Source organism: Trichosurus vulpecula, chromosome 4 (assembly GCF_011100635.1).
Source record: "Trichosurus vulpecula isolate mTriVul1 chromosome 4, mTriVul1.pri, whole genome shotgun sequence".
Lineage (NCBI taxonomy): Eukaryota > Metazoa > Chordata > Mammalia > Diprotodontia > Phalangeridae > Trichosurus > Trichosurus vulpecula.
In genome coordinates, this window is record NC_050576.1 from 750,853 (window position 1) to 764,783 (window position 13,931).

The window sequence follows — 13,931 nt, forward strand, 5'->3', positions numbered from 1 at the left end:
TTATATAGAGGACAGAGTAGAATTTTCTCTCTTGAAAGGGAAATGTAGAAATGTATGCATATCGGAGACTTGGGAAAGATGTACTAGGTTTAGTGAAAATTAATGGACTGAAGCCATCAGGTTTTGGGGAAAATGTTAATATGTTTTTTGGCTTTTTTCTTCCTGTGATGCGCATCACATCATGGGGCATTTTTTGGAGTATGATTACAGTGAAGAAGAAGTTACTGATCCCTGATAGGTAGACCATTTGGAAGTTACTTTTTTACATTTCTTTTTTTACATGGTATCTGATTGGGAATTGCCACAGAAAACCCCCAACTGAAGAGCGGTGTCATGGAGACTTGACTTAGAGGCCCCTCGTTAATATTAGCTCTGGGGATGACCTTGGACTAGTTGGGTTTCTTCTATAAGATAAGATCTCTAAGGTCTTGTGTAACTGCATGCATTTTGGCAACATTGATGGCCATTCCAGAAATGGACTAGAGACTTATAGGTCAGAGCTGTAGAGAGGCTTTGGAGAGTTCAGTGTCCTGTGTTGCTTTCCCATCCACAGATCCCCTAGAGCCAGAGGTCATCTGCCTGATTGAAAATGCCTCAGGAGATCCTGCTCTGAGGGCTGGTGGCAGTCGGGCCTTTTCTTCTGATTCCTCCCTTCAATGATGTGGCCCCCTCATGCTTTGGTCAGTCATCCTTTCTCTTATTGGTGTGATCCACGTTAAGGGAAAGAACAAGGAGTCTCTTGGGAGTTCTCAGGAGGAACATCATTCCACCATCCACCTTGTCTCCTTTTCGAATAGGAAAGCAGCTTTATCGGTCAGAATGTTGGTCTCTGCTTGGTTGGGGCCATTCTTTGAGCACTGCTACTTTCTTTTTTTTATGTTTAATTTATTAATTTTCAGTTTTCAACGTTAATTTCCATAAGTTTTAAATTTTCTCCCCCTCCCTCCTCAAGCTGGCATGCAATCTGATATGAGAGCACTGCTACTTTCGAGGGTTATTTCTTCCAACTTCTACACTCCTTCATTGGCTCCCTGCTTTGCGCTGATCCTGACATATGACATTCTTTCTGGATTTTTACTTCTAGAGGCAGGGGTGAGTACTTTCCTTTTAAAAAGGTACCCTGTAAATGAGCACTGAGTCAAGATGGAAGTAAGAGAAAATAATTCTGCATCTTCCCTTTTCTTTAGTGTTATTTATGTGAGTAGAGATGCCCATCTTTGGGCATTTCTAGGGCCTAGTTTCTTCCACGAGCACCTGGTTATGTGGCCTAGTCCATTAGTCTCTGGACTAATCTGAAGGGCCTTTAATAAAAGCCTCTTTCTGTCCCAGGTATCTTAGTCTTATGGGAAAACCATATGGGCACTGTTTTGCTGGTGGATGGGACCATATGACTAAAGAACTGTACTCAGTGTTATGAAAAACCTGTAGCCATAGAAATCGTCATAGTCCAAAGGAACCCCCAGCCTACTGTGTTGTAGAAGAGCAGACGGGTGTCTCTTCTGAATCCTTGGGCCAGAGGGCACATGAAACCCAAAAGGGCGCTTCTCCCCAGGCTGTCTGGTGAGAGAGACCACTCATAGGCCTCGGATCCCTGTCGGACTCACTCTGCCCTAGCCACAGTGCCCAGGCTTTCTGGGCTTTCCTTCTCTTGGGCCTTTGCTTGTTCTTTCATTACTTGCTGAGCTTGTCTTCTCTCCAAAGCCTGCTGATCTTTCCAGGCCAAGCTTAGGTGCTGCCACTTTTGGGAACCCCTTCTGGATTCTCTGAGCTATGGTCAATTACCACCTCTCTCCTTCATCCTACATTTAGGATCTTGCCAAGTCAGTTTGCTGCTGCGTGCCTCAATTTTACTCCTCCATACAATGGGAGCATGCTGTCCCTCCGAGGGACAGCTGCATGGAGAGTGAAAGGGATGACCAAGACAAGTGTGACTAAGAGGAAGTCCATGGTCTCATCTGTACCCAGTGGGGCTGCTGCAGGGTGCCACGGTGCCCGGAGTGCCAGGCTTGGAGTCTAGCTAGGTGACCCTGGGCAGCTGTGGGGGGATCACCAGTGAATATAGTCATCTCACGGTGGTCTTGCTGCTTGGTTTTCTCTGTGACATCATCCTTCCCACTGTGCAGACCGTGCTTGCTTGCACACCAGTAATCCACAGTCTGTTTTGAAAGTGGCCCTGCTCTCATGGAGCCTCAAGTCTAGCAGGGAGGGAGAAAAGCTAGGTGGTTCCACAGATCTCGAGTTAGAAGGCACTGCTGAGGCCATTTTACAGGTGAGGAGACTGAGGCTTGGGGGTGAAAGGCAGGGGCACAAGTGGGGTTTGAATGTAGGCCCCTGATGGCAAAGCCAGCAAGCACCCTCTCAGTAGAAGGAGGATGGTCATTAGCATAAGGAGAACAAGGGATTGTGTTTTATTTTCAATTTTTAAATATTTTTATTTAAAATTGTGAGTTCTACATTCTAGTCCTCTCTCCTTCCACTCACCCCTCCCTGAGATGGAAAGCAATCCCTTATAGGTTACACATTTCCACATTAGTCATTTTGTGCAAGAAGACTCAAATAAAAGAATAAAAATGAAAGAAAGTGAAAAGTAGGCAGCTTCAGTCTGTTCAGTCAGTATCAGTTCTTTCTCTGGAGGCGGATAGTCTGTATGCTTCATCACGAATCCTTTGGGATCGTCTCGGATCATTGCATTGCTGAGGAGAGGCAAGCGTAACAAAGCCAGCCATAGCGCGGTGTTGCTGTTACTGTGTATGATGTTCTCCTGGTTCTGCTCACGACGCCTCAGTTCGTGTGAGTCTTTCCAGGCTTTTCAGAGATCATCCTGCTCGTCATTTCTTAGAGCACAGTAATGTTCCATCACAATCATAGAGAACAGCTTGTTCAGCCATTCCCCAATTGATGGACCTCCCTCCAATTTCCCATTCTTGGTCACCACAGAAAGAGCTGCTGTAGATATTCTTGCATGAATAGGTCCTTTCCCCTTTTTTGGATGTCTTTGGAATATAGACCTGGCAGTGGTATTGCTGGGTCAAAGGGTCTGCAGTTTTATAGCCCTTTGAGCATAAAAGCAAGGGATTTTAGAGACAGGAGGTGCAGGGCTTAGAATCAGGAAGACACTAGCTCTGTGACCCTGGGCAAGTCATTCAACTTCTGGGTGCCTCAGTTTCCCTATCTATAGAATGGGATCAAGTGAATTAATAGCCCTAAAATAATACATGGAAAGCCTTTGTAAGTGCAGGCCAGTTCGAAGAATTGAAATTGAAGGACTGCCCATCAGTTGGAGAATGGCTGAGCAAGTTGTAGTATATGATTATAATGGAATACTATTGTTCTGTCAGAAATGATGAGCGGGCAAACTTCAGAAAACCTGGAAAGACTTAGGTGAACGGATGCTGAGTGAAGCGAGCAGCACCAGGAGAGTGTTGTATGCTGGAACAGCAACATTGTTCAGTGACGACTTCGATAGACTTGGCTCTTCTCAGTGACATGATGATCTAAGTCAGTTTCAGAAGACTCATGGTGGAAAATGCTATCCACATCCACAGAAAGATCTGTGGAGTCTGAATGCAGATCAAAGCATGTTATTTCCTCTCTCTCTCTCTCTCTCTCTTTTTTTTTTTTTTTGGTTTTTCCCTTTCGGTCTGTTTCTTCTTTCACAACATGACTAATGTGGAATTATGTTTAAAATGGCTGTACATGTGTAGCCTATATCAGATTGAATGCCATCTTGGGGAGGGGGAGAAGAATTTGGAACTCTAAATCTTATAAAAAATGAATGTCGAAAACAAAAAATAAATAAATGAAATGAAAGCCAGGAGTGGTGGCAGTGGTAGTTCTAACATGTATCTCGGTTCCTTAGAGTTGAGAGATCCCATCCGGTCTTGGGATATATCATGGAGAGCGCTAAGGAGAAAGTGATAGTGTGTGAGTGGAAGGCTGCCAGGTGGAATCAGCTTGAAGGCAAGGGTGTTACAGGAGCAGCAAGCGCATGGTCCCTGTTGGCTGTGTTGGGCGGGGGGAGCTTGAGTGCTTTAGCTGAGGAGCCTGGGCTCTCTCTAAGACATCTGATTGCCCTTGTTTTAAGATGTAAATGTGGTAGTCGAGTGTGTAGGATAGAGGAGAGAAGCAGAATGAACTCAACAGTTGTAGTAGAAATGGAGATGAGCCAGATTTCGTAGAGGGAGGCTAGATAGTCCTCCACACTTGTTTTGAGTTTTTCCATTTTTGCATTTAACGAGCAGTTTTTTTCTCCCTCCAATTTACTGTCCCCCATTTGATTTTGGGTACTGAGTGAGAACAGAAAGTTAAAGATGATTTGGAGGTTTCAGGACTTTCTAACAGAGTTAATGTTGGTTTAAAAAAATTAACTGAATATTTTGATGAAGTCAATAGAAATTTGTAAAAGCCTTTTTCTTTCTTAAGAAATTAAAGTTTTTTTAATGCATAGAAATTGATTTTCTTACTCCTCCCCGTTTCTTTTCTAACTTCCTTCCCATGGGGAAAAAAAAATAAAAGAAAACAAAGCCCTTGTAACAAATCTGAGTGGTCGGACAAAACAAATTCCTGCATCGGCCATGTCCAAAAATGGTTGTCTCATTCTGCATCTTGAGACTCACCTGCCCGTCAGGAGATGGGAAGCATGCTTCATCATCAGTCTCGATATGATTTGTCATTGGATTGATGACAATTCTTAGGCCTTGCAAAGCTGTTTGTTTTTTACAGTGCTGTTATTATGCACATTGTTTTCATACAAGTCTTCCTAAATGTCACTTAAATTGCCTTTCATCATGTCTTAATGCGTAATAGTATTCCATGATGTCACAGACCATAATTTATCCAGTTCCTTGCTACTATGGAAGGCTGTATGGATGGGTCTTTTTCCTCTTTTTAAAAATGTCTTTGGTGCATAGGCCTCATAGTAGTGATAATCATTTTAAGAGAAATAGGGAAGTCGGAAGGAAGGTTTTTTCCCTGGCAAAGATGGTGGGTTTTGGTTGAACCTTAGGGAGTTTGTGGTACACCAGATAGAAGATGTATCTAGCATTCGAAATGCAGGACCGGACATCCATTTTTGAGAGCGACCTATGTAGAAATGGTGGTTGAAGTCATTAGAGTGGATGCTCTCTCTGTTGAAGAGAGTTGGAGAATGAGACATTTTGTCTTTGGTTGGGCTTAGGGGAGAGGTCAGGATAGAACCCAGCTTTCAGTGCAGAGCTGACACGTGGTCTGAGGGGAGGGCCTTGGTTGAGTTTTACAGCTGAAGTCCTTGGTCATACCACCGAAAGCAAGTTCTGTGGAACATTGAAGGCACACTAGATTCTAAAGGGCTGGAGGGGGGAAGTAGCAGAGACCATTCTTGGAAGAAGTTTGGCAGTGACTGGGTCTAGAAGGTCGCCTTGAGGTTTGGGGGGATGGTAGAAATGGAGGAGGATGAGGGCTTCCAGGTTGGGAGCACCCCCAGTGTAGAATAGGGGCCCCCAGTCCCTCATCTGTGGGTCTAAGGTAGGAATGAGGGATGGGCATCCAGTGGGCCTGCAGTTCACAGAGAAGCTGACAAAAACCACTTGCAAAATGAAGGACCTGTAGCTGCATGGGCCATGGAAACCTTGATAGGACACCTTCCCCTTTCCCTTCCCCTTCATGTTGAAGAAGATGAAACTGAGATTTGAAGTGGCTTCTCCCAGGTTGGCCAGCAGGTGGTGAGCTCAGCTGGGTTTTGAACCCTGGTCTCCTGGCATACTGCATGTATCTCAGTGAAGCAAGTAGATTTACATTAATCATTCAGAGGAACTTGGCTGATGTCAGGATCCCTTTTGCTCTTAGTGAAATGGAGGGGAAAGTGCCCCAAAGCCCTCATTTAAAAATGATCCTAGGGATGCTTTCTCCAGTGTAGTGTTGCATGTAGTAGGGCTCATGGTGAAGGACTCGAGATCTGAGGGGTTTTCCTTCAGTCTATAATAACAAACGGACTAGAGTGGCACCGAGAGGTCAGCAGACTTGGAGTCTGGGCAATGATGGGGGCTCTGTGGAGCCTGCCTTGGCAGGGGAGTTGGAGGTGGTTGAGGCTCTCCAGGTGCAGAGCTTCTATGTGTAGAGGCCTATGCCAGGTCATGGTCAGATGGGGCAATAGGTATCCAAGAATGTGTCCTTGGGGAAGGAGAGGATGGAGAGAAGGTAAGAAATACCCCTAAAATGTTCAGTCCTTTCCTGCCTTAGTGAAAAGTATTTTGGACCAAATTTTAAATTGTCATGGTTTATGGGAGTCATTTTTCTGCACAGATTTTGTGTTGTGGTGAAATGTGGCGAGACCTTTGTTTCTTGCAGTCCCTTCTGGTTTGGGCTGGTGGTCTTCATGCCCTGTAGGCCTCTCCAGCTCCTCATGCTTCTCCCCCCACCCTTTCTCCCCTTCTGAACTTTCACCTCCTGGGCTCTCCACCCATGGTGTCCTCATTGTCACTTGTTGCTACGCTTTGTTCCCAGACTCTTTTGTGTCCCCGCCTCTCCAGTCAGTCATCAGTTGGGTTTATAAACACCTCCCTGCTTTCTGTGGTCAGGCAGTCCTCGGCCACAGTAAGCTAAAATCTTATTCATTGATTCCAGCCCTTTGTCCAGACCAAGCCTCTGCAGTTTACTCCCCTGTTTTCTCAAGGTCTCAAGGTTTTCTCAAGTTTCCTGCCCAGTCCGTTGCCTGGCAGGTGAGGCCAGCCCAGAGTGAGCCTAGTCTTTGTGGGATGCTGCCAAGGGCCACCTGCCTCTCCTCCTTCCTGACTCAGCGGAGGTTCCTTCATACAGAGTGAGTGTATCATGGATGGGGGAACACATTCTCGCTCATCTCACTCCCTAACTGCCCCAAAGTTGCTCGCATGAGGGACTCAGACAGTGGGGTATTGGGCTTTTTGAGAAGTTTGCCTGGGTACTTCTCTCAGAAGGTGCAGAGTTGCTACTGCCTCTCCTCTGAACACATGCACCCACCGCCCGCCCCCCCCCCCACCCCACACTTGGCCCAGCCCAGCTGTGGAGATTCTCTCCTTCCCTCTGCTGATCAGTCTCCACTTCAGTCAGAGAGGGCCTTGGCCAGAGGAGCTCCTGTTGGAGAAGGTCTGGGGAATGGAACAGCACTTTTCCACACCTATTTTCTTTGGGTTTGAAGCTTTTCTATTTTCTCGGTTAATTGGGAAGCTTGATGCTGCAGGCAGGGAGGCCACCTGCACAAAGAGCCCCAATTACTCTGGAGTTTTTATTTTTCCCAAGTCCAGTCTCATAAACAAATGGCCTTCTGCCACAACTAAATCTGCTTAAGGGCAGCTACGTGGTACAGTGAATAGAGTACCAGGCCTGGAGTCAGGAGGACCTGAGTTCAGATGAGGCCTCAAGCACATAGTGGCTGTGGGACCCTGGACAAGTCACTTCTCTCTGTTTGCCTGAGTTTCTTCCTTGGTAAAATGAGCAGGAGAAGGAGATGGCAAACCACTCCAGAATCTTTGCCAAGAAAACCCCACTGGGGGCATGGAGAGTGGGACATGTCTGAGAACGACTGAGCAATAACAAATCCGCTTCCTGTTTTGAAGACTTCATTCTAATACCGTGATTGACTTCCACTTTGTGGTTATTTTAGTTGAAATTTGACTTAATCTTCACTTTGTCTTGCCTCGCCTTTCTCCTATGAATAGTTAGTTCTTAGGATGCAGACGTATTCTTTGCAGTCTTACAGTTTGCAGTGTCTTTCAGTACCTTTGCTTAGTAAGAGAGAAAAGGTTACGCTGATGGGCTTAGGCAGTTCTGAATCAGACTTTTGTCAAAATCAGAGGAACGGTCATTTTTACTTCTTGTTTCAATAAAATTAAAAATTTTAGCTTGTTTCAAAAGGGGGACTTAGGTGGGCAATATTCCATTACATAGATAATAAAATCTATGTGCTTGGAATCAGGAAGACCTGAGTCCAGATATGGCCTTGGGCAAGTCACTTTATTTGTTTGCCCCAGGTTTTTCCTCTGTAAAAGGGGGAGAGTAATGGCACCTTCCAAGTGGGGTGTGGATCAAGTGAGGTGCTGATTGTAGAGCCTGGCTCAGTAGTAGGAGCTATGCACGTAATGATGAGGATGATTCTGTGTAGAAGCAGAAATGGAAACATTCCGTCGTCTTCTAGTTCCAGCAGCACCCTTGGGTTTTGTTACTAACAGAATTTTATTGTTCTTCTAATTGGGTGAGAGACAGCACTTCCTAGTGGACAGAGAATTGGCCTTGAAGGCAGGAAGACACGGGTTCGTTTGAGTCTTCTTTGGCCCATGCTGGCTGTATAATTTTGCACTCTCTAAGACTTGAGGCTGAAGAGAAGGCTCCCTGTGCTGGTGAAAACATAAGTTCAGTCCCTACACCCTGTTATTTTAATTGGACATGAACAGTTAGATCACTTTGGTCTGTCTCAGCACCTTCCCCCTCCTCTTGATCTATCTCAGCAGCCTCCCCTCCCTCCTGGTCTATCTCAGTACCCTCCCCTCCCTCCTGGTGTGTCTCAGTACTCTCCCCTCCCTCCTGGTGTGTCTCAGTACCCTCCCCTCCCTCTTGGTCTGTCTCAGTACCCTCCCCTCCTCCTGGTCTATCTCAGCACCCTCCCCCCTCCTCCTACTCTATCTCAGCACCCTCCCCCCTTCTCCTAGTCTATCTCAGCACTCTCCCCCCTCCTCTCCAGTATTGCCACCATCTCAGTTCAGATCCTTCTGGCCTCTCACCTAGACTGTTGTGGAAATTCCCTAATTGGTCTTCCTGGCTCAAGTCTCTTGCATCCTCTGCATCGAAGCCAAAGCTGTGAATGCCCCAAAGACTCACTCTTGGATCTGGGATGAATAGAAATTCATCTCGAGTATGCAGAGCCCTTCTCTACCTAACTCCTTCCTGTCCCTCCATGCACTCTGTGATACAGCCCTTTTCCTCCTTGCTGTTCCTTTACACATGGGAGACTTTCCACAGGCTGCCTCTTCACATCAGCCTCAGTTTCCCTCAAGTCTTCACCCTCTGCAGGAGGTTTTTTCAGTTTCCTCCCAAGCTGCTGTCACCTTCTGAAGACTACCTTGCATCTCTTCTGTTAGTAATAATCAAACATTCATTAAGTGCAGTGTGTGCCAGGCACTGGGATACAAAAGGAGTCTATAGACAGTCCTTGCCTCTCAGGAGCTTACAGTCCAAAGGGGAGACAGACCCAACCTCAGGCCGAAATCTGGGAGCAAAGGTGGGAGGAGATGGGTGACAGACTGCCTCTGGGCCTTGCCTCCCAGGGACGGAGGTCAGACTGTGAGGAGGTGTGAGGGTCGGAGTTGATTTGAAGGTATAGGAAGACACGTTTGTTGAGACCTTGAGCGGTCAAGGTGGGACAAGACGTGTCCTGCCTTTCCCAGTGCCTTGCCAGTAGGAAACACTTCCTTAGGGCCGCAGTTAGTGCTTCCTGAAAGAATCTGTAGTGCTGAGGAGAGCTCAGGAAAGCCCTGCTTGGCCTCCCTTTCTTTCCTGTGAGTCTTGGAGCCAGTCCATTTCCTAATGTCTTGGTGTTGGAGGCTGTTGGATCTCTTGAAGATCTGAGGGCCCTTTTAGGATAGCATTTGGTTCTAAGCTATGCTTCTGACTCTTGGGTAACTGCAGACCTTGTGGAGCCTGACTGACTCTCCTAACTTCCTGTGACAGTCTGCCTTCTCAAAAATGATCTGGACGGCACTTGAATTCCATGGTTCAATGTTTTGAGGAAAGTGTCTGGTACTTCTTTGAGCTGTTTTACAGAAGAAAAGTCTTTGTCCTTTAAAATGATTACTGAAAGCCGATGGTGGTTTTTCAACTCAATCTGAAATTCAGAAGTTTTCAACTCCATTCCTCCTTTGTAAAGTTTAAAGTGAAGCATACTGTAGCGTTGTTGGGCTTTAATTAGCTGGAGCTCTTTAACAGCATCAGGTTTTGATTCACGGCTGGGGTTTCCAAGAACACCAGCTGCTTTCATTTATCTTAATGATGTTGAGTGAATTGGAATTTTTATTAATAGCTGTTACATTATATCTAAAAGATCTTCATATCACATGCTGTGATTACATAGTATGTTCTCTAAGTTATTTGTTCTCTAAAATGTGAGTAGGCAGTTGATTAAAGTGTAATTTCAACTCTCTTCAGTGGATTGTAGGGTGGGGGTGAGAGATTTTAGTACTTTGGAGAATAAAGGATGGTCCTTCAGCTTTTGTCTTAGATCCTTTGGAAAGGGAAGAGCAGCCCTGTTTTGTCCTCTCTTCTAAAAGACATAGGTACTGCGTTCAAGGCAGGCCGAAAGGGAAGAAGGTGGCCTTGGCTTTCTGCCCCTCGTTTTGTGTCTGTTACTTGGTCATTTCATAATAGATGTCTAGTTGTTTCTCACATACAAAGCTCAGGTGTGGTTGTTGGGTTGAGTTATTAGTTGAGCATACAAGTAATCATAGGCAGATGGATCCTTCTAAAGGAAAACTGCCTGATGAGAAAAACGCTAATTTTTCAGGCACATTTTCTGGAAATTTTTCCTTTTTTTTTTTTTTTTTTTGTTACATTTTAAGTTCCAGGCTGTCTCCCTCCCTCCTTCCCCAGCCCAAACTTGAGAAGACGCACATGCACACACAAAACCATACTATGTGTACTTATATTTATCAGTTCTTTCTCTGGAGGTGGATAGCATCTTCCTTCATAGGTCCTTTGGAGTTGATTTGAATATTTATAGTGCTCAGAATAGCTTGGTTGTTCACAGTTATTCCTCAGACAGGTTTGCTGTTACTGAATCTAGTGTTTTCTTGGTTCTGCTCATTTCATCCTTCATTATTTCATGCAGGTCTTTCCATGTTTTCCTAAAATTAACCTGCTTATCATTTCTTACAGCACAGTATTATTCCATCACAATCGCATACCACAACTTGTTCAGGCGTTCCAGTTGATGGACATCCCCTCAATTTCCACTTCTTTCCTACCACAAAGAGAGCTGCTATAAATAGTTTAGAATATAGAGGTTCTTTTCCTTCTTCCCTGAACACCTTGGGAAGCAGACCTAATAGTGGGTCAAAGAGTCCAGTTTTATAACTCTTTGGGCATCATTCCAGATTGCCTTCCAAAATGGTTGGATTCACTCACAGTTCTACCAGCAGTATATTAGTGTCCTAATCTTTCCACATCTCCTCCAACATTTGTTATTTTCCCCTTCTGTCATTTTAGCCAATCTGATAAGTGTGAGAGACACATTTTTGAAATCTTAATTTTTTTTTGACTTTTCTTTATATTGCAGAGAAGGCAACATCTTGAAAAATTACATACTTACTCAAATGAAACTGGCATTGCTCAATATTTTTGAAATTTCTTTCCCCCTTCCCGTTGAGATAATTATTTCTGGAAATACCTTGTAGGAGCAACCAAGAACAGATTTGAATTTTAACTGTCCCATAGCCATTTGTTTCAACAATCCGGCTAGCAGCTGTTGTGGGGGTGAAAGACCAACACAAGCCCAACAACAAGAATGCTACCAGCATGCTGCAAAAGCCCAGGTTCTTTTGATCTGCTTTACTAAGGAAAGCAATTTTAAGGGGATGACAATTACTTTAATTCAGCATACAAATACCATTCACTTGGTTCAAGGGAAAAAGCCAGCACCCTGAACTTCGGAGCAAATACAAACAAATTACAAACATCGACAGACAGACTAAATACAATTCATAGTTACCAACATCTAGGTTCGATCCGGGAGCTCATAACAAGGGCTGGCCCAGAGTCACATGCGCCACCACTGCTTGTGGGTCAGAGCTCTGAAAAAGAGAAAGCCTGGTGTTGTATCTTTTTCAGGGTCAAGGGTGAGCCATACATGTGACTCACCCACGTGACCTAGAATTGTCTCAAAGAGGCAACTTAAACCCACGTGGCCTAAAAGCCTTGGATTCCCAAACATGTCACTCAAACTCGTGTGTAAACTAGGCCCTCCCCTGAGGCAAGGAGGCCACCAAGGACTCCCAAATCTAATCAAGGAAACAGGCCACATTCTTCAAGGGCACTTGGTTGAACTGAGTTGAACTAAGAGCCCATTTTGTTTACCAACACACCATTGGGAGCCAAGTATGGTGACTCTGGTGGCATTTGAGCTAATACTTCCATGGATTATAAATGGCTTTAAAAAGTAATTGTTTAAATGTTTTGAATGATGGCCTTATTTTGGTAGACACCTAATCTACCAAATGGATTCCCGTGAGGGATGACACTTACTACATTTAGCCAAATCTAGTTTATTTGCTTAAAAACAAGAACAACAAAATACATTCTCCATTATAGTAACATCTCACACTATACAGTTTAAGATTTTATTGTTAACGTTTCTCATTGGCTCAGGTAATTGGCTCAGACTTTAGATTTATGAATGTTACATACATACATATGAATGAGACAGTTATTTAGCATTTAATTTCAGGCAATTAGAATATTGCAATTTCTTGTACTGTTTATTCTGTGCAAATTCATGGTTTCTACCCAGTGTTCTCTGTGACATTGTTTTATTAAAAATCTAAACTCTAGTATGATACTTTTTACACCTGTGCCATACTTCTGAAAGTGGAGAGCACTGTGGGAGACTTGGCCCTTGGGCTAGGGGAGAGTAGAGGGGAAAGTGGCAGTGGTGTGTTGGAATACTCATGATATGAAATTAAGTCACTTTACAAGTAGGCTTGGCTTCAGTGGCGCTGTCAGGTTTGATTTAGAGCTAGTTTTATTTCAGAGAAGCTTTTACATGATAGTGACCCAAAATGGCAGGCATTCCACTTTTCATTGATTTGCTTACCCAGTAACAGTCGTCATTCTTTCACTAAATACAGGTTGAAAAGAAGCTATGACCTAACATAGTTGGCATGCTGACTTGGCTCTGTTGGACAAAAACAATGATGATTTTACTCTTGTGGCCTGGTTTAAAGAGAAAGGCGCTTCAGATCATATTTTGTGTTCCTATAACACTTGACTTTTTTTCCGAGTGTTTTCATGCAGTCTTAGTAAGGTAGGTGAAAGCCTACCTTTTTCACAAGAAGACTGGAGGCAGTGATTTCAGTTTGTAGAAAGGCCCTGCCTGAGATCTTCTGAGTCTGTGCTGTCTCCAGGGAAGCTTGCTGAAATGATGCAGGGCTCCAGAGTGCCATGGAAGGAAGAAGGTTAGTTTGTGCCTGGAACCTGTTGTTTGATCTTGGACAAGACCCCACTGTCTGAAGTATGGCTGGTTACAGGAGGGGAGAAGACTGGCTTTGAGCAGTGGCCGATGACCCTGCGGAGCTCAGGGCCTCTGGGGAGGACAGTGCGCTTAGCCATCCTGTGGTGAATGTGTGTAAAGTCTGCAGAAGCACAGAGAGTTCGACTTGGCTCTCTTGACACAGATGTCCAAATTGTCTGTTTTCTGCAGCTGTATCTGATTTCACTGGTATAACGGGAAGCTCCCAGGGTGGTAGAGGAACGGCAGCTCTCTGCTGACTAGTCTAAGGGAATTGCTCTGGGCACTGGGAAGCTCCTTGTCTTGCCCAAGGTCAAAGCCAGTCTGGGTGACCTGAAGGAGGCAGCCCTTGGCTTAGGTCTTTCTGGCCCTCAGGCTTGCCTGTTCACCACCCCACACCGCTGCTTGGAACATGTGCAGATCACATGGCGTCTTTCATTAAGTAGCCAACTCCTGGAAGTTGCATTGAAAGATGGAATAGTTCTCTTGTAAAGCAAGTCTTTGGTGATCTGAGTGATCAGGCTTCGTTTTAGTCATTTGGATTCTTGTACTGTGTGTTTTCTTTCCATGAGAACATCTGCAGATGACTTTATTTTTAATAATATTCTATTTTTTCCCCAGTTACATGTAAAAAACAAGTTTTTAACATTCTCTCTTTTATTTAAAGTTTTGAGTTCCAAATTCCCTCCCTCCCTCCATTTCCCTTTCT

At 44.7% G+C, this 13,931-nt stretch overlaps 1 protein-coding gene across 7 annotated transcripts in view; it reads left to right on the plus strand.

The window, feature by feature from the left end:
• The window catches only part of ZZZ3 (zinc finger ZZ-type containing 3), a 109,818-nt gene that overhangs the window by 48,453 nt on the left and 47,434 nt on the right, over nucleotides 1-13,931 (plus strand). Inside the window, exon 1 of one of the 7 annotated variants that reach the window (XM_036754652.1) lies at nucleotides 6,713-6,793. The exons of the other annotated variants lie outside the window; for them this stretch is intronic. Within the exon in view, the coding sequence (XP_036610547.1) occupies nucleotides 6,732-6,793 (62 nt within the window). The 5' untranslated portion in view covers nucleotides 6,713-6,731. Of the gene's footprint in view, nucleotides 1-6,712; nucleotides 6,794-13,931 lie in introns of those variants that run through there. 7 annotated transcript variants of the gene reach the window in all.